Genomic DNA, 21460 nt, shown 5'->3' on the forward strand with positions numbered 1-21460 from the left:
AGCGGCGCCGCTTGGGCCCGGCGCCTCCTTCCCTGGACTGGACCTCGCGGACTCTCCCCGGTCTGTCCTCCTCGGTCTGGGACTGCGGTTCAGGTTCGGAGTCCTGGCCCTCAGTATACCGACCGCTCAGTCCGAAGCACCGGCAGCTCAGCCGCGGCACCGCCTCTTCCGCCCCTTCCGCCGGCCCACGTAAGTCAGCTGGCATCGCCCCGCCCCTCCGCCGCCGCCCGCCCGCCCGCCCGCTCGAGGCCGCCTCAGCCTGGCCTGGGCCTGGAGCGGCGCACGGCGCAGGTCCCTCCCCGCCATGGCCCTGGGAGGCGGTAGCACATGGCGGCAGCAGCGGCCATGAGCGCGCCCGCGGCCCGGCCCGGCCCCCCCTAGAGCCCGCCGCCCCGGCCCAGGCCAGCGCCACGGCCCCGCCGCCCCCGGCCCCGCCGCCCCGCCGCCCCGCGCCCGCCGCCGCCGCCGCCGCCGCCATGGGCGTGCAGGGCTTCCAGGACTACATCGAGAAGCACTGCCCGAGCGCCGTGGTGCCGGTGGAGCTGCAGAAGCTGGCCCGGGGCAGCCTGGTGGGCGGCGGGCGGCAGCGGCCCCCGCACACGCCGCTGCGCCTGCTGGTGGACGCCGACAACTGCCTGCATCGCCTCTACGGCGGCTTCTACACCGACTGGGTGAGCGGCGGCCAGTGGAACCACATGCTCGGCTACCTGGCCGCGCTAGCCAAGGCCTGCTTCGGCGGCAACATCGAGCTCTTCGTCTTCTTCAACGGCGCGCTCGAGAAGGCGCGGCTGCACGAGTGGGTCAAGCGGCAGGGCAACGAGCGCCAGACGGCGCAGCAGATCGTCAGCCATGTCCAGAACAAGGGCACCCCGCCGCCCAAGGTCTGGTTCCTGCCACCCGTCTGCATGGCGCACTGCATCCGCCTGGCGCTCATCCGCTTCCACGTCAAGGTGCGGCCCGCCGGGCGGGCAGGCTGGCCGGGGTCCGCGTGGGCCTGGGGGCCGGGGGCGGGGTTGGAGGCCGGGGCTGGGCTGGGGTCTGCGTGGGCGTGGGGCCGGAGTCGCTCGAATTCAGAGTCAGGGTGGGTCGGGATCTGGAGTCCGAGGTCGGGGTTGGACTGGAGTTTGGGGTAACAGAGAAGGAGCGGGCCAGAGGTCTGGGCCTGAGTCGGGGTCTGGGGTGCGGGCTTGGGCCGGGGTTGGGGTCTGGGGTCCGAGCGGGTCGGGATCTGAAGTTGGAGCTGGGCAGGGTTCGGGGTCTGGTCCGGGGGACTGCAGGCGCCTCTCCCCTCCCGGTCTGAACTGCTGCAAAATGGACGCGCGGCCTGGAGCCCGGCCGGCGGCTGCGAGTGCCCGGGGTCTGGGGACTTCGGCTGCTCCAGGCCGTCCGAGAACCTTAAGACCAGCGGATAGCTGCAGGCTTGGAGGGTGCAGTGCCACCATCGCTGAGATCCGGAGTATTCCTCCACTCTTTGAAGCAGGTAGATTACTAACCTGAACTTTTATGAGACGCTGGTTTTCCTTTAGCAGGGCTTGAACAGCAACAGGTTTTTTGGGGGAGCAAGTGGGCTAGATGGCGACAGAAAGGGGTCTCCAGCCACTGAGGGTGGATGGAAGGTCTGCCTACTGCTGTCACCCCGGCTCAGCTGGGGGCAGTGACCTGGGCAAGGCCTGTGGAGTTAGCCTCTTCTTGAGAACGCAGGGCTGGGTCCAGGTTCCCTGGAAGATGACAGTTTTTAGAGAAATTGTCGGATTTTCGTGTGTGTTAGATTTCAAAGAATCATAAATTTTGACATGTTGAAATTTTGTCAGTTCTGTGACTTAGAGTCTACGTGAAAAAGTCTTTGGTTCTGTGTATCTGAAGTGAAGAGAGTAGTTCAGAGTCAGGGCAAAGAGAAAGTGAATCAGAGTTTCCAGGATTTATTTCTCTCTGCACAGTAAGGACTCCACCACTTTGGGCTGTGCACTCAGGTAATCAGAGCTTTGACTGTCCGGCATTCTGCTGTCCTTTTGGCAGAGGTCTCCTTCCTGAACCCAGGCCAAGGAGTGCTTGAGGACCTAGCAGCCACGGCAGAGATAACATGCAAATCAATGACCTTTGACTTGAGTTTTGATTGCTTCCTTTTTGATTGTTCTTTGTTTAAAATTTTTAGGGAGGCTGTTTTGGTTTTCTGACTTTTGCCACTCTGCCTTCCAACGTGTTTGTCATTCCTTTATTTCTGCTTGAAACTGTGCTTGTTCTCAAAGTTTGTGAAATTCAAACTTCCTGATTGCTCTTGCCTGTGCTGAGATGGTGGTGGTTAAGCCGAAAGTGATAGCGGAAGTCCCACCCCGATCCTGTTGCAATTGGCGACAGGGTTTCTAAGTGTGCGGGTCGAGGCTGCTGGAAGAGCGGCGATTGGTCTGTGAGTATGGCAGAGACCTAGCCTGCGTCCCTGGGGAAGTTCGGCTGAGAGCCAGGGACTGCTGCTGGCATTTTCTGCCCTGGAGCCTGGGCTCTCTGAGAAGTAAGACAGTGCCGACTCCCAGGTGTGATCCACCTCCAGAAGATGCCCTGAGTGTTAACAGTTTTATCTTGTTCAGAGATGGAAACTACTACTGGAAAGACAATGAGCTTTCTAGTCAAGTGGCTTTCAAAGGAACACCGTAAATTTTACTTAGGATTAGAGTCAGTGTTTGTACACAGTCACTGTATCCTTTGAAAGAACTGCTAAATTCATTTTTAATTGTAAAATTTCTTGGTATTTATCTTTGTGCCCCTGTAAATGTCTCACTTACCTGCTGGATGCCCAGAATTTTGACCAATGTGTAAGTTAGTAAGAAAGTAGATTTAAGATCATTTCTTCCACTTAGGTTTCTGCACTCAAGATATAATTGAGTCTATAATTATTTTGCTTTAGATAAGCTTTTAACTCCTGATATAGAACCACAATATAGTGTTAATTTTACAGTTTAATATAGTAAAGACTCAATTACTTGGTGGACACTTAACTGGCAGCCTCACCTTTTTGGAAAATGCCTAAGAAATCTAGCTACTAAAAATTTCTCAGCAGCCAAATGAGAGGTCAGGAAGCTTTGGTATAGTGACCCAAAAAGGAAAAAAAAAAGCTTTCTGTTTCCTCCTTGAAGAGTCAACTTCTCTCCCTTGTAGACTGCCCTCTCCTTTTCAGATGTAATTCTGATAAGCTTAGTTATCTATTTCTAAACTTAGCTTGAGAAAAGGGTGCAGAGGAAAGTCTGCCAGGCAGGCGCACCATTAATAGAAGGAAGTGACACTTCACAAGGGAGAAGATAGAAAAAGCTATAAAAAACACACATAATTCTGGGGCTTACTTAGAAAAAAGAAAACAACCCTATGTACTTCAGTAGCCCCTGAGGGCAGTATGGTTTACTCTATGAGGATGATTTTGAGCCAGAAAAATTTATGTTCAGCATTCTCTAAGGGAGTGAAGGGAGTGTACTGTTTTTTAAAAATGCCCATTAAATGGTTAAGTGAATTAAAACCATGATGGCATATCACTACATACTTGTTAGAATGGCTAAAATAAATAATTCTGGCAATGCCAAGTGCTGGCAAGAATGCTGAGCAATTGGAATCGTCCCACATGGCTGGTGGGAATGCAAGATGGCACGCCACCCTAAAAAACAGCTCCCTTAGTTTCTTATAAAATGCATTTACCATGTGGTCCAGCAGTTGTACTCCTGGGTATTTTCCTAATGAAACTATTATTCACACAAAAACTGAACTTGAATGTTCATAGCAGTTTTATTCATAATAGCCAAAACTGGAAACAACCAAAATATTCTTTAATAGGTGAATAGTTAAGCTATGGTACTGTGCAATACTACTTAGCAATAAAAAGGGAGAAACTACTGATACATACAACTTGGATGAGTCTTTATAGCTTCATGTTGAGTGAAAGAAGCCAGGCTCAAAAGGTATGGTTCTATTTATATGACATTCTCTTGAAGATAAGGCTGTAGTGATGGGGACCCAATGAGTGGTTGCCTGAGGGTGTGAATATAAAGGGACAGCAGGAGGGAGCTTTTTGGGGTGATGGAACTGTTCTGTAACCTGATGGTAGTGGTGGTAGCATTTTTTTTTTTTTTTTTGTGGTACACGGGCCTCTCACTGTTGGGGCCCCTCCCGTTGCAGAGCACAGGCTCCGGATGCGCAGGCTCAGCGGCCATGGCTCACGGACCCAGCCGTTCCTCGGCATGTGGGATCTTCCCGGACCGGGGCACGAACCCGTGTCCCCTGCATCGGCAGGCGGACTCTTAACCACTGCGCCACCAGGGAAGCCCTGGTAGCATGTTTTAAAATCATAGAACTGTACATCAAAAGTAAATAAAAGTTAATTTTACTGTATGATATTTGTATTTTTTTTTAAGGTTAAATAAAAATTGGCAAAGGAATTGATGCAAACATCTCACTATATATAATGTTGGGCATATGAGGCATTTTTCTTATAAAAATCTACCATCGTATTGGCCATCTCCAGGGCTCTGCAAACTGGCAGAAAGTCTTAATTTCCCGTCAGCTTTGCTTAGAGAAATCTTCTTTGGCTTAGAAGAGTATGTCTTTGCTAAAGTAATAATTGCATTTCTTTAACCATTAGAAGTTGGCCCACACATCAGCTAATTTTGTTCAGGTCATTAAACTGCCCAGCCTGAACTTGGCTTCTGTTAGTTACTAGGAGCATTTCCTCTTGTGTGCCTTGAGTCATCATAACCTTTGAAACTTGGTGAGGACTGATGTTGATTTTAAAATCTTGGTGGCATTAGATGCCTGGAGCTTTACTAAATGTTTCTGCCTCAAGACTTGTGGTGTTGGTGTGCAGGTTTATAATGAAGTCCTTGAAATCTTATCCTGAATCGGTACTCTGGGGTATTTACTCAGATCTTACATAAAGCAGAGCTCCTGTTTTAAGTCACTGGAAGAATGTGAGGTTAGGCTGTGGCCTGAGATCTTGGGATGATGATCTCTTTCTTTGTATACTTTGTAGGGTGCCAGTCCCATGCTAGGTCATCTCTCACAGTGCTGTCTCACTTAGCCCTCAGTGTTTTGTTAATGTGGGAAGAAACGGGATTGCGATTGCTGATTGAGCAACGTCTGGGGACGAGTAACCAGTAACCTCTTCAAGAGGGAAGTGGTGTGCTGAAGTTAAAGTTCAGTTTCATTGTGTAAGAATGCTGTGGGGTGTGCCTACCTGCAGTTCACTCTCAGGTCAGATCTGATAGCAAAACGCCTCTGCTGCTTTTTCCAGGCAGCACAATTTCTATCCAAGAGACACTGAAAACTAGCAATATACTGTTATTCTTAAAGATCTCTAATTGATCAGGGAATACTTACAATTCAGAATTTACCACATTATAACTCAAACCAGTCATACATTTAAAATACTTATTTAAAAATATTTATTTTCTTCAAGTGTACCAGTTTTGTGACTGGCTTATTTCTCTTAGCCATAATGTCTTCAAGGTTCATCCATATTGTAATGTTGTGTCAGAATTTCCTTCCCTTATAAGGCTGAAAAATACTCTATTCTGTGGATGGACCACATTTAGTTTATGGATTCTTGGGTTGCTTCCCCCTTTGGCTGTCGTGACTAATGAATAGTGCTGCTGTGAATATGGGTGTACAAAAATCTGTTGGGAGTCCCCGCTTTCAGTTCATTGGGGTATGTACCCAGGAGTGGAATTGCTGGATCATTTGGTAATTTTATATTTAATTTCTCGAGGAATCACCGTACTATTTTCCACAGCAGCTGCCTATGTATATTTTATATTATATATCATATGTTATCAAAATAGTTTTAGTTTTTAACATTAATGCGATCACTACATTATTCAGCAATTTGTTTTTTTGTAAGTATGTAAAAAATCTTTTCATGTCTATACTTACAGTTCTAATTCTTTTTAATGCCCGCATAGTGTATGATTTATCTATCCCCTACAAATGGTATGCACGCACAAACTTGGTAGATTGAAGAGTGTGCACATTTTAAAAGCCTTATAAGACTATAGAGCCAACGTTGCCAGACCTTCAGATTTTTCAAGAAAGTCAGAAATCCAGATTTTTATTTGAAATTATTCCATTTAAAAAACACCTTTAAGCCAAGGAAAATGGACTCCGGGCTAGATTCAGATCTTGAGCCACCAATCTGTGACTTCAGCACTGATACTTATCAACAATTATCACCCATTTTTTAGGTTTAAAGTTAGACTTACCAAAGCCCATTGCCTCTTCCCTTCAACATTGCATTGTTGAGGCCTTTTTGATTATCAAAGCACTTCCATTTCCTGGAGTTACTGAAATATGACTTTCCATAAATGCCATAATTCTGTGGACCTTTTCTGTTATATACTCTTATTTTTACCTCTTTTGAGGTTAATACTATGCACATATTCTTTCAACATCTGACAGTTTCCAGTGTACCCTTTTACTGTTCTCAAAGAGTTGAGCAGCTGGTTTTATGTACTTAGAGATTACTTCTCCCATATCCCATTCAACACACAAACTGACTATTCTCTCTAATCTGACCTCAGATTAGTCACCTCTAGTGACTATTGTAATTTCACTTTAGCTACCCTAGGGTTTGTGTCCTATAATTAGCAGGAAGAATGATACCACCTTTAAGACTTCAAACTGCATGTCCGCCCTAGAGCCTGACTTTTACTGATACACCCTTCATTCTCCTTTCACTTTCCACAATTGTCTCTTCTCCCAGTCTGTTCTGATTTCACTTTTAGCCCTAACTGGTTTGAGCCTGATGGTCACCTATTTCAAAGTTACACTTACCACCCTGGAGTCATCTTTGGCATTTTTATCATTCCATCTTGCCAGTCCCTGCAATATGACACATCAGTTCTAGCCCAGCAGTCTCTTACTTACACTTCTGTTCCTCACTTCTAGTATTCTCAACATGTGAACTCACCAAGTTTACCGAAAAGGTCTGGTGGGTTGTGAAACCAAATTATTGGGTGTTTATCAGCATTTAGAAAAATTCACACAGAATAAAATAGAATAAAAAGTAGAATGCAAGACATGTATTAAGGGTGAATACCATTATATTAAACTGTGTCTTACTGTGGATAGTAGTCAGAATTGCCTCTGGATCTGACCAGGCCCCCGTGCCTAGTATCAACAGTGGAACTCATCTTGCACACAATGTCAGAGCACCCTGCAGGGTCCTCAGGTGAGTCATTCTCCTGGCAACGACTGTCAACAAAACCATTAATCCAAACTCCTTATTCAGGCTTTTAGACCCTCCTGCAATCCGAATCCATTCTACCTTCCTTAGTTTCAGAATTCTTCTATTATACTTTTAAAATGCTCCCAACCAGACTGTTTACTGTTTCCCCAAGAAATGTCCATTTCCCAACTCTACTGATGTCTCCCTCTGTCTACCCCACTTTCGCTTGCCAGAATTTTGGTTCTACCTCAAAGCCCATCTCAAAAGCTTTATTGTAGCTACCTTCATATGTATCTCTCCCACTAACTCTAAGCTACTTGAGGCCAGGGACTAATTTTACTCCTCCTGTATTTCCTATGTTTAGTATAGGCATTCAACTTTTTAATCATATATTTACTTTGTTCTATTTATATAGGCAATTTAATTATTTTCTTTCAACACCTGGGTCAATGGCCATTAAGTACGATTTATTTTCTTTAAATTTCTTATTCTCTCTTCTCTGGTTTCCAGTGATGATTCATTCTCCCTTTAGCAAACATTGAGTGCCTGCTATTGGCCAGGTGTGGAGGAGTGAATATAACAGAAAAGAATGGAATCCTTTAAGGAGTTTACTCTAGTGGAAGCGGGGGTGGGGGTGGGGGCTCGTTTACATCATTTTCCCATGTCAGCGTTTGGAACTTTCTTTGATGCCACAGGACAATCTATTTAGTCACTGAAGAGCAGTGATTCTCAACAGGGGCTAGAGGGCTGGTGATTTTGTCAAGGTCTAGAGACATTTTTGATTGTCACAGATGAGGGCATACTGGCTGCAGGCATCTAGAGGCAGGGGCCAGGGATGCTGCTAAACATTCTACAATGCACAGGACAGCCCCACAGTAAAGAATTATCCATTCCCAAATATCACCAGTGCCAAGGCTAGGAAATCCTGATGTGAACAAGTCAAAGAATTCTAAGCTTTGGGCCTTAGTAAAGCCATATAAATGTTTGAAATAGAGATTTCTAAGTATACCAGGGAGATAAGTAAAAAAAGAGAATATAGCTTAGTTTTCTAAATAAGATACGTACATACACACACCTTCTCTCTCATATATTTCTAGACCCACGTTGCTCTTCATTTTGTTTTATACAATTAGAATTTATACAATGGAAAGAAATTAATTAAAACATACTACACATTCCAGCCTTAGTAAGAAATTGACCGTAGGAATAAATACCATGTAATATGAAGAGGAATTCCTTTTATTTTAAAATTGGGATATAGTGGACATACAGCATTATATTAGCTTCAGCTGTACAGCATAATGATTCAATATATGTATATATTGTGAAATGATCACCACATTAAGTCTAGTTAACATCTATCACCATACATAGTTATACTTTTTTTTCTTATGAGAGTTTTTAAGCTCTCTCTTAGCAACTTTCAAATATACAATACAGTGTTAACTACACTCTCCATGCTGTACATTACATCCACATGACTTATTTATTTTATACAGATGACCCTTGAATGACACGTGTTTGAGCAGTGTGGGTCCACTTATATGTGGATTTTTGTCAATAGTAAATATTACAATCTGTGGTTGGTTGAGTCCATGGATGCAGAACCGTGGATGGAGGACTAACTATAAAGTTATACACAGATTTTTGACTGCGTGGAGGGTTGGTTTGCCTAAACACCTCCCTCACCATTGTTCAGGGGTCAACTGTAACTGGACGTTTGTACATTTAGACTTCACCCATTTTCTCCATCCCCACCTTAAAGAAGCAGTACTTTAGAATTGAAAAATTAGATTTGTTTTCCAATGGATTTATAGACAAAGTTTTATAAATAGAACAATTAGATGTAAGTGAATCAGAGTTCAGATAGAAGTATTCTAAAATTCTCCAAATGTCTCTATATAGCTGGAATTAGTTTTTACTTATGTTTATGTTTTCTCTAGCAAGTAAGTCCTATGATGGATGACCACCTCTTAGAACATTATGTTATCCATCTCTTAGAACATTGGCATGTAGTACGTGTTCAAAATATATTTGAGAAATGGACAAATAAATCAATTCCAGACTCACCAGTTAGTCACCTTGTGCAAGGCAGTGATGGCAGAAAGATGGTAGAAAGTTTCTGTTCAAACCCAGAGTCTAGTCAATTCCACAGATAAGTAGTCTCAGTTTGGCCACCTGGCACAGAGGCTTTATCTTTGAGTAAGCCCTTTATGCTTCTTAATTTAGGAGCTGTGCTGAAGACATCAAAGGGGTGACTGCTTAGGGAAATTGGCTTCACTTAGCCATCTTTTTTTTTCTCCCTTGTTATACCTGGCTCTATCAAACATTGTTTCTAGGTATTTTAGGGCCAGTATAGAGTTGAACTTGGCACACTGATTTATCTGCAAAGGTGATGGTAAATCTACAGTAATTAAGGATCTGTGATCTAGAAACGTGATTCTTTTGTACCCCGGTTACTTGGTATTTCCCGCTTGTCTCTAGAATAAATTTATTTCTTTGGAAAAACTGAAACTACCCTGTTGGTATTTTGCCAATTAGTGTAGGAAAATATACTGGAAGGAGTATTACTGGAGGGTTGAGTTTTCATAGGTCTGGAGTGTATTGTTCATCTTCATGGGCAGGAGTGCCAGCCAGTCCAGACTGGGAGGGCCTCCCTGGACCGCTTGGATGAGCACAGGCACCATGGTTTTTCAATCTCCTGTACCTATGTGAGCCATTAAATATTTCAATAAAGAATTTGCACGTGTCACCATTTTGAAATAAATTGCATCAATCTGAGATTCATTTTTCTAAATTCCAAAAGTTAAATTTTGATGTATTTTGGAATTGGATTTTTAAAAAGAATACTATTGCTTGGAGTTAGCTGAATCATTAGGAGATTAATATAGTAGGCTGAATAGACACTGAATACAAATAATGTTGGTGTTTCAACACTCCTTTTTTCTTTTAAATTAATTTTTATTGGAGTATGGTTGCTTTACAATGTTGTGTTAGCCTCCACTGCACAACAAAATGAATCAGCCAAACACATACAGATATCCCCTCCCTTTTGGACTTCACTCCCATTTAGGTTACCACTGTGCACTAGGTGAGTTCCCTGTGCTATATAGCATGTTCCTATCAGTTGTCCATTTTATCCATAGTATCAATAATGTATATGTGTCAGTCCCAGTCTCCCAATTCCTCCCACCCCACCCCTTTCCCCCTTGGTTCAACATTCCTTTTTTTTTTTTTTTTTTTTTTGCGGTACGCGGGCCTCTCAGTACTGTGGCCTCTTCGGTTGTGGAGCACAGGCTCTGGAAGTGCAGGCTCAGCAGCCATGGCTCACGGGCCTAGCAGCGCTCCACGGCATGTGGGATCTTCCTGGACCGGGGCACGAACCCGTGTCCCCTGCATTGGCAGGCGGACTCTCAACCACTGCGCCACCAGGGAAGCCCTCAACATTCCTTTTATTATCTTTATTTTAAAAATGTATGAAGTTTAACTTGCATTTCTTTTAGGACATTCACTCTCTTATTTAATTTTTTAACAGAGAAAGAAAACAGTTTTATTATTGAATAAGCATTGAAACAGATTGCAGTTGCATCACAGGCAACCTGCTAAAGAGATTGCAAAGAAGAAATCTCACCCTTTTATGTAGGCTGGCAGATATAATACATTACATATATGCTAATGTCATTATCCAAAGGAAAAATAAAACTTCTGTTTTGACAAGGAGGAAGTTATATCTTGGAGCTAAGTGCCTAGGATTTCTGAGAAAACAGGGAGACGGGGTGCCACCCTCTTATTATTATAATTTTTATCTTTATTTTTTTAATTGTAATAAACTATAACAAAAGTTTTACCATTTTAACCATTTCTTATTTTTATTTTTTTATTAATTTATTTTATTTTTGGCTGCGTTTGGTCTTCATTGCTGCGTGTGGGCTTTCTCTAGTTGCGGCTAGCGGGAGCTGCTCTTCGTTGCATTGTGCAGGCTTCTCACTGTGGTGGCTTCTCTTGTTGCAGAGCACGGGCCCTAGGTGTGCAGACTTCAGTAGTTGGGGTGGGCGGGCATAGCCGTTGTGGCTTGTGGGCTCTAGAGCACAGGCTCAGTAGTTGTGGTTCAGGGGCTTAGTTGCTCCGCAGCTAAGCATGTGAGATCTTCCTGGACCAGGGCTCGAATCCATGTCCCCTGCATTGGCAGGCGGATTCTTGACCATTGCGCCACCAGGGAAGCCCGCCCATTTTAACCATTTTTAAGTGGAATTAAGTTCAGTAGAATTAAGTACAATCTTCCCTCAGGTACATGCAGGGGACTGAGTCCAGGAACCCCCTCAGATACCAAAATCCAAGGATGCTCAAGTCCCTGATGTAAAATGGTGTAGTACGGTGAGTACAGTCGGCTCTCCATGTCAGCGGATGCGAAACCACATTCACACTGCTATGCAGCCATCACTACCATCAATCTGCAGAAATTTCTCATCTTCCCAAAGTGAAACTGTCCTCATTGAGCACTAACTCCCCATTCCTCTCTGCCAGCCTGTGGCAGCCGCCATTTTACTTTCTTGTCTCTATGAATCTGACTACTTAAGGCACCTCATATGAATGGAATCACACAGAATTTATCTTTTTGTAACTGGTTTATTTCACTGAGCATAATGTCCTCAAGGTTCATCCGTGTTGTAGTATGTATCAGAATTTCCTGCCTTTTCAAGGATGCGTAATAATTTCTTGTGTGGGATAGACCACATTTTGCTTATCTGTTCATCTGTCAGTGGACTCTTGGGTTGCTTCTACATTTTGGCTATCGTGAATAATATTGCTATGAAGATGGGGGTGCAAATATCTGTTTGAATCCTTGCGTTCAGTTCTTTTGAGTATATGCCCAGAAATGGAATTGCAGGATCATATGGTGATTTTATATTTTGAGAACTGTTATACCATTTTCCACAGCAACTACACCATTTTACATTCCCACCAGCAATGTGTGAGGGTTCCAGTTTTTCCACATCCTCGCCAACACTTGCTTATTTCTGTTTTTTTTTTAGTAGCCATCTTAATTGGTGTGAAATGGTATCTTGTGGTTTGATTTACATTTCCCTATGATTAATGAAGTTGAGAATCTTTTCATGTGCCACTCCCTTATTTTAAAAGAAATTGTTTTTCCTTGCTTTTAAGACCACTGCAACCAATTCTTATAGAATAACCAAGAGCTATATAAGGTAAGACGTTTATTCAGCCATGATTACAGATTTCTTGAGGAGGAGAGGTTTACTTTTAGAGACATTGGTAATGCATGTCATGACACTAAAATTGCTCTTTTAAAGTAAACAACAACAATGAAAATCTTCTACCAAGTTAGCGTTGACTTTCATGTTCTCACTCTTCAGTTCGACTTGAGTAGGGAGTAAGTAGCCTGAGTAAGTTTTACTCACCTCATACATAGTGTCTAGAATCCTGCTGGATAAAGGTCAGAGCCTGATTTTTTTCTTTTTTAACAAAAGAATTTAGGTTGACTTATCCTTTTACGTTCAGGTTAACTTATATCTTTTAAGGCTAGTAGCTGGTTGGAGGACGTGTCACATTATTCCCTGAGCCTCTGTAAAATTATTCTAAAGAAAAACCACATATGATATTTTTTTCTTTGTGTCAGAAAATCTCTTTATGACAACTCATAGTGTTTCAGGTCCTGCATGAAAAGTATGAAGAAGTAGATCCTTTCTCACATAGCTTACTTAAAAATAAATAGTACCTGACATTTATCAAGTGCTTATTATTTATGAATGATTCTGAGCTGTTTACATGTAGTAACTCATTTAATCATCACAGCTACCCTATGAGGTAGGAGAGTACTATTATTTTTGCAGACGAAGAAATGGAAGTACAGAAAGTATTAAAGTAGGCAGTGGAGTTCACCTGATGCCAGAGACACAAAACCTCACTGTACAAGTGCTTCTTCACTGGAGATTAGGAGTGAGTAACGGTGTCACATTTTCATTCTTATAGGACTTTCCCCATAGCTGCTTTCAGCATTAATAAATAATTACATTCACAAAGTAAGCTTGAGAATTTTTTAGTCATTATTCTTTGTAAAAAATACTGAATTTTGAGGTATCTGCCTTTTTAATGATGGAACTTAAAACTATTGAGATAAAAAGATTTACCTAGGATTCTGTGGCAAATATATAGTTACATAAAATTATCCCTAGCTAAATACAAAATACTTCATTGGGACCAAAAATGGGGCGTTTTGCCAGCTACTGAAGATCTTCAACACTGATTGCATACACCATGTTTCTTCGTGACGGATGGGTGGAGAGGTGAGGCGAGGTGTTTGGTGGTTCCCAGCCTAGTTGTGGCTACCAAAGCACGTATCAAGTGGGCTTCCCTGGTGGCGCAGTGGTTAAGAATCTGCCTGCCAGTGCAAGGGACACAGGTTCAAGCCCTGGCCCGAGAAGATCCCACATGCCACGGAGCAACTAAGCCCGTGCACCACAACTATTGAGCCTGAGCTCTAGAGCCCGCAAGCCACAACTACTGAGCCCACGTGCCACAACTGCTGAAGCCTGCGCGCCTAGAGCCCGTGCTCCGCAAAAAGAGAAGCCACAGCAATGAGAAGCCCGCGCACCGCAACAAAGAGTAGCCCCTGCTCACCGCAACTAGAGAAAGCCCGCTCACAGCAACGAAGACCCAACACAGCCAAAAATAAAAAAATAAAATAAATAAATTTATATAATGCTCTGTGCACTGTACTCAGGAGCTCTACTGTTTCACTCCCTTGATCTGAAGTTGCATTTTGATGCAGTGGTGATGGCAGCCATGGCAAAAATCAGTCAAGGCCTAGTGCCTTTAAGGTGGTAGGCGGTCTTTGGTTACTAGCCTGTGGTTTTCTGTGAGGAGGCTATGCATAATTCCAAGTCTGGCTGGCTCTCATAGGAGGCCTTAACCCTTTCTTTATCACCTGTGAGTAGATAGGTCTCGGCTTAATTTTTTAGCTTGCTTTATACTCTTTGGGAATTCAAATTGAAATAATCTTCCCAACATTGTATTTCATAGTTTTTACTCATTTCTAAACTAAGAATTAAGAACTAGACATACCATTTTCATTAAGCATAATGTGCCCAGTCTGAGCCAGGAGCTGGAAGGCCAGGGAGTTGGAGAAACAGAACACGGGGAATAGGGTGAGTAGAAGAGATGGGAAACAGGAGTGAAAGGCATTCAGACCAGAAGAAAGACACACTGAAAGGAGAAAGAACAGCGATACCCTGTTAGACCCTGATTCCTAGAAGCTTAACCTCTGGAATTTAATTTTTTTTTTAATTAAATAACTACCTCTCAGGTTCTGTTTTGATGCAATCCAGGCGTTTTCCTATCCCCACCCAAACCTTGCATCGAGCCTCCTCTGCACCGCATCCAGTTCTTTGCCCCTGACTCTACCAGGCTCTTTGACATAAGTCTTGAGGAATTGTTCAGTGGGCCTCTTACAGGTATTCTTGGTTGTTGGACTTTATTCTTTCATTCATAGGTTTATGCCGTCTGTGGTGGGCTTTCCTACTTCCGTTAGTTGGACTGTCTGGGGAGAGTTGTGTTTTCACATGATAGACTCTCGGAGACTTTGCCTGTCAGGCCTTTCAGTGCTTTGTTCACATGATGAAATAGCTTAAAACAGTCTCTCAGTTAGTGTCTTGTAGACCAGGGGTCCCCAACCCCTGGGCTACGGACTGGTACCGGTCCATGGCCTGTTAGGAACCAGGCCGCACAGCAGGAGGTGAGCAGCGGATGAGTGAGCAGAAGCTTCATCTGTATTTACAACTGCTTTCCATGGCTCGCATTACTGCCTGAGCTCTGCCTGCTGTCAGATCACCTGCGGCATTTGATTCTTATAGGAGTGCGAACCCTACTGTGAGCTGCGCATGTGAGGGATGTAGGTTGTGTGCTCCTTATGAGAATCTAAAGCTTGATGATCTGAGGTGGAGCTGAGGCGGTGATGCCAGCTCTGGGGAGTGGCTGCAAATACAGATTATCATTAGCAGAGAGGTTTGACTGCACAGAGACCATAATAAATCAGTTGCTTGCAGACTCATATCAAAACTCTTATCAATGAGTGGCAAGTGAAAGGAAGCCCAGGGCTCCCACTGATTCTGCATTATGGTGAGTTGTATAATTATTTCATTATATATTACAATGTAATAATAATAGAAATCAAGTGCACAATAAATGTAATGCACTTGAATCATCCCAAAACCATTCCTTCCCCCCACCGCCGCCTCCAATCTGTGGAAAAATTGTCTTCCAGGAAACTGGTCCCTGGTGCCAGAAAGGTTGGGGACCGCTTTTGTAGACTATTGTTTTTTTTGTTTTTGTTTTTAAAATAAACTTCTTACTTGGGAATAATTTGGGGTTTATAGAAAAGTTGCAAAAATAGTACAGAGAGTTCCTGAATATCCTTCACTCAGCTTTCATGCATCTTAGCATCCTATGAGCTAGTACAACTGTTACAACTAAGAAATTAGCATTGGTACAGTACCATTAACTGCATTATGTATTTCATTCAGATTTCTTCCATTTTCTACCTGTATCCTTTTTGGATTCCCTGTTGCCTTTAGGCGTCTTGTCTACTTACAGATCTCTGATCTGGGACAGCTTCTCAGCCCCTGCTTGTCTCTGTGGTGACCTTGACACTTTTGGAGAACTGATCAGGCATTTGGTAGGTTGGCCTCCAGTTTGGGCTGTCTGATATTTTCTTGTGATTTGGGGAGAATGCTCCAGAGGGGCAGTGCCCTCCTTCCGTATATCTACTGGGCGTCTGCTCAGTGTCATGCCTTTTAGTGGAGAATGGTATTTAGAAACCAGATCGGGGTACAGATGTTCTTTCTCCTGGGGTGTTGCTGCTTCTAGGTTCTCTGCTGACACCTGGGAGATACATGTGTGTGTTTATAGACTAATCCACGTGCACACACTTACCCTCTAATGATTTCTGTGCCTGTCTGTGTTGTCATCTACTTGTGGGTTCTTACGGACATCTCCATGGCTAACCCAACACTACAGGGTCATGCTAGCCTCCTCCCTTTGCACATTTGTAAGCCCGTTCTCTGATAGGGAGACACTGAGGTCATCTGCCATCCATTTACCCCAACCTTAACACATGTGAAAGTGATTTCAGAGTTGTTCATTGGCACCCCTGTGACAGACGGTTTATAATACAATTCGATACATTTGTCAGTTTGCATTCTGGCCTACCATCCCTGACTGCTGGCTGATTTTTTTTTTAAGTTGTGTATATTAAAGTTTATCCTTTGTATGATATGTACAATGATGTGAGCTTGTACAAATGCAGAGTCATGTATCCATCAGCCAGACTCTTTCATTTAGGTGTTTTGTGGGGTTTTTATTTCCCTAATTGAGTAACTGCTACACCACACTTCCATTGTTCACTTGTTGGAAAGGATTGCATGTCTGTTACCTTGTGGTTTTTAATGCCATGTAGCCTTCCTCAGATAAAGGCAAAATGGATTTTAACCAGTGGGGAAGAATACTAGAATTTCAGAAGTTGAAAGAATCTTAAAGATTCGTTAATTTTACATTCCAAGCTAGGCAGGTTGGACATCAAGCCAGAACTGGAACCTGGACATTTTGGTTCTCCTCGCCATCCATATCACTCAGGGTACCTGAGATAGGAAAGATGAGCATGACAAGGGGCACAGATTGCTCCACCTTGCTTTATTATTATTATTATTTTTTAATTGAAGTATAGTTGATTGAACTAACACAATGTGTTAGTTTCTGGTGTACAGCAAAGTGATTCAGTTATACACCTTGCTTTAGATTTGAAGTCTGTGCTTACTTAAGGGCAGAGTTCCTTTATCTTTTGTTTTAGGAGATTAATTCTAGCAGACAATTATTTGTTTAATGTTAGGTGTGCTTTGGGGGAGGATTAAGATATTGTTAACATTTGCAAATTAGTCTTGTAGTGAATTATTAATAGTTCATTCACTTTGCTTATTAATGCCAGGCTGAAACCAAGTGTTCTGAATGAATGAGAAATTGTGTTTGGGGAAGGGTCAGTGGAAGGAGGTGACTGTGGAAAGCGCTACATTCCACTCCCCAGAGATAGATGAAACTGCTCTATAAGGCTCTACTGGCTGTTGGTTTCTACTGTTTAGAGTTTATAGTAATCTTTATAGATAATTTAAAGACTGTTTGGGGCCCCTGAACTGGGACTCCCAGAGTTTTTCATTTCATAAATAGTTTTTACTGTGTGCCAGGCACCAAGCTAGACCCTTGATATGTAGATGAGCAAATTGCGTGCCTTGTCTGGCAGGAGATGGATGTGAAAGGAGGAGTATTTGCCCCCAGTGCGGTGGCATAGAGGTGGCCAGTGTGGGCGTGGTGTATATGAGGGCTGTTTCAACTTTTTATTAGATTTTTTTCCTTTAAAAAAGTTTTTCTTCTACCATAATTCAAAAAGAGTCATGTACCACAATGTTCATTGCAGCACTATTTACAATAGCCGGGACGTGGAAGCAACCTAAGTGTCCATCAACAGATGAATGGATAAAGAAGATGTGGCACATATATACAATGGAATATTACTCAGGGATAAAGAGAAACAAAACTGAGTAATTTGTAGTAAGGTGGATGGACCTAGAGTCTGTCATACAGAGTGAAGTAAGTCAGAAAGAGAAAAGCAAATACCGTATGCTAACACGTATATATGGAATCTTAAAAAAAAAATGGTTCTGAAGAACCTAATGACAGGACAGGAATGAAGACGCAGACGTAGAGAATGGACTTCAGGACACGGGGAGGGGGAAGGGTAAGCTGGGACAAAGTGAGAGAGTGGCATGGACATATATACACTCCCAAATGTAAAATAGATAGCTAGTGGGAAGCAGCCGCATAACACAGGGGGATCAGCTCGGTGCTTTGTGACCACCTAGAGGGGTGGGAGAGGGAGGGGATATGGGGATATATGTATATGTATAGCTGATTCACTTTGTTATAAAGCAGAAACTAACACCATTGTAAAGCAATTATACTGCAATAAAGATGTTAAAAATAATAATAAAGTTTTTTTTCTTTCTTTTATTTTTAAGTATAATTGTGCCACCCTGCACAACTGTGTTAGTTTTTGCTTACTCCCTTTCAGTCTTTTTCCACAGGTGCAGTTTTATGTGGTTGTACGTAGCGGATATTGTATTCTGAAATGGTTTTGTTTAATATTTTATTCTAAGCTTTTCTCAAGTTTCTCCACAACATTGTGTAGTTGCTGTGTCTACCCAGCTCCTTAATGTTAACTTATTTTTCCCATGGAAGGCTACCCTCACCCTTTTTACGCTCCCAACGTTTTTTATCAGATACGTTGCTTTCTTAGGCTCTATTTCCTGGCGTAAGATTGCTCCAGAGTCAAAGAGTATGAGTGCTTTACAGCTCTGGAAATATATTGCCTGTTGTTTTACAATGCCCACAGCCTTCCTTGAAAACCTGCCAGATTAGATCTGTCCCTGCCTGCTCTGATTCCATTGCCTGCTGCTTTCCCCTGGGTCTCTGGGATGAGGCTGCAGACGCCACACTCAGCTCTGAGTCAGCATACCTGCTGTTCCCCTGCTTGAACACCCCACTGAGTGACCACACAGGGCTACCTCCTTCTTTCCCCTCCACGGGTTGTTGTGAGGGTAATGAGGTAATGTTGTGAGGCATGCAGAGAGTGGGTGCTCAGGGAGGATGAGTCTCTGGACCGCTCTTGTCCTGGAGCTGGGCAGAGCTAGGTTCTGAACTGCTGGCAGCCTCAGTTTCCTGGAAGAATAGGTTAACAAACTCTCTTGCAAAATATAGCTTGTACAGTACTCAACTCATACATTTAATTTTGCCCCATCTCCTCTACAGGATATCTGGCTCTATGAAGCAAGCAGCCATGCTGCCTTTTCTAGAACTCCTCTGAGGGGCCTGGAGTGAGGGGGTGGTAACTCACAATCTCTCTTCATTTCAGGGCCTCTTAGGAAGATTGTGCAGACAATATTAAAGATGTCTGGAAAGCAGGAATTGCTGGTGATTTTTAAATGCCTTAAGACATTGCTGTAAATATAAAGTTTTGTGTAATAAAGTGATTTGAGGTAGAGAGCGTGGACTTGGAGATTATCATTTCTAGATGAAGCTGGGCTAATTAAAATAAATTTTAACTGTAGTTTTCTATTTTAGTGAAAGTACTCTTTTTAGATTGAGATAAAACAGCATCATCCTATTCTAAGACAGAAGAGTAATTGACTAATTGTATGTTGTTATTGTTTTCTTTGTAAAGCAAAATATTTTTATCAAAATACTTATTAAGAGAATGCAAAAAATTATTTTTCCTTTAAATATGCATCTTTAAAAGGACTGCTTTGCCGCTGAGATTTCATTATAACTAACTTTCTAACAAAATTTGCTGAAAGTCAGTGAGAAATGAGTAACTCTACAATGATGTCCATCTAGTAGGTGACCATTGAACACTTGAACTTAATTTTTAATGTATTTTAAATTTTAATTCAATATAGCCACAGATCGTGCAGTGTAGTTCTAGAAATTTATGTTTAAGGGCACTCACTTGTTTTTACCTTTAGGGCTCTATGGAGAGTTAATTTTCCACAGCTGAGTCACCCAATTAAGTTTAAAATTCTGTTTTCTAAAATACCTTTATCCATTGTAGGGGGGGAAAAATCTGCCAAATTTTAGTTGGTTTAATGAGTGTGGGTAACAGCAGGAGAGGAATTGTCTTTGACTTTATATATATAATTTTAGGAAAATGTTTTTCAATGCCCTTTGGTATGTTTTTTGGAATAGAGAAATTCTGGGGGCTTTTTGCTTTCCTGTGGGCATTGCTTCTCTACCCTCTTTAGTATGTGACAGACACCTGAGATAGATGGGGTTGACCTTTCACAATGGGAGAGCCAGTAGAAGTAAAGAAGCTTCAGCTTGTAGTTTTCATCACTAAAAAGGCAGTAAATTTAGACCTAGCCTTCACAGTTGTCCTGAACCTGGTGCCATACCTCCAGGCCTGGTCCTTTGCACAGAATAAACGAGTGACAATTATTTGGGGGTAAACATGTTCATTCTTATTATTACCCATATGCTGAATGCTTCAGGGTCTATAGTAACTAGTAGGTAGGTGATGGATAATACTTGGCTTTTTTTTTTTTTTAATCCTTCTGGTTATTTCACCTATTTGCTTTGACTTACTTTGAAGAAATTATTTTGTTTTCACTGAGAGTGGCTGGCTTCTTTCTGTCTCCGTCCTTTACACTTCTTTATTTTCCTCTTCTGTCTCTTTTCCTTCAAAATACTGTCACAGGGGCCACCTGGGATTGGGTATTTTTAAACAGGGTGATCTTTGAACTTGATAAGAAATTGAAAGTTAATTTGCAGTCTGGATAGGATCGTAAGTTACTGACCAGGAGATTATTTCCCACTGAAATTTCTTATTTGAGCAATGTGCTGCATACTTTATGATTGTTAGTTTTGACTGCTTGGCTCTCTTGCATATCTTCCATATCTGGAATTTACAGATTCTGTACAGATATGTCTGTGTATTGAGCACGTGCTGAAGTGGTGCCTGGCCTCTGACGAAGTGGTCTTCTCCCTTGCACAGGTTGCACAGAGCATCGAGGATCATCATCAAGAAGTGATCGGTTTCTGCAGAGAAAACGGCTTCCACGGCTTAGTTGCATACGACTCTGATTATGCCCTGTGCAACATCCCCTACTATTTCAGTGCCCATGCCCTAAAACTGAGCCGGAATGGGAAAAGTCTCACCACAAGCCAATATCTGATGCACGAGGTTGCCAAGCAGCTGGACCTGAACCCAAACCGCTTCCCTATCTTTGCTGCTCTGTTAGGTAGGTGGGCAGTGTGAAAATTCATTTTATAAAGGAGTTCTGTACTCGGGACATACTGTTGTTGTTTTTTTTTAATTTCAATGCTAGAATGTTTGGGATTGTATCTTACTTAAATTTAAAAAAAACAGGGAATGGGCTGGGCTTCTCAGTAACATTCTTTACTCATTATTTTCTGGTGTCACTGAAAATGTGCTTCATTTGTTCTTAAGTGTTTGTTTATGTATTGTTCCATTTAGGCCGATAAACTAATTTTGTGAAAAAAAATGCCCTTAAAGTTTGGGGAAAATAACATTTAAAAATCACAAATGTTAACACAGTCTCACTTATGAAAATTAAACATTTAAACCTTTGGCACAATTTATGTTTATTATAGAAGAAAATATGCTGTGAAGTTAGCACTGTCATGTTT

General features: G+C 42.5%; 1 protein-coding gene across 4 annotated transcripts in view; it reads left to right on the top strand.

Moving 5' to 3' along the window:
* The first annotated feature begins 252 nt into the window (after positions 1 to 252).
* The window catches only part of FAM120A (family with sequence similarity 120 member A), a 104331-nt gene continuing 83123 nt past the window's right edge, over positions 253 to 21460 (top strand). For 2 of the 4 annotated variants that reach the window (XM_022564594.3, XM_089912985.1), the window contains exons 1-2: positions 254 to 950; positions 20805 to 21051. In XM_022564594.3, coding sequence (XP_022420302.1) covers positions 477 to 950; positions 20805 to 21051 — 721 coding nt within the window. In that variant the 5' untranslated portion in view covers positions 254 to 476. Of the gene's footprint in view, positions 951 to 20804; positions 21052 to 21460 lie in introns of all 4 variants that reach the window. The other 2 variants (XM_089912987.1, XM_089912986.1) reach the window with 2 other exon arrangements.

Source organism: Delphinapterus leucas, chromosome 6, assembly GCF_059928025.1.
Source record: "Delphinapterus leucas isolate spDelLeu-1000000601 "Yukka" chromosome 6, BTC_Dleu_Yukka2, whole genome shotgun sequence".
NCBI lineage: Eukaryota > Metazoa > Chordata > Mammalia > Artiodactyla > Monodontidae > Delphinapterus > Delphinapterus leucas.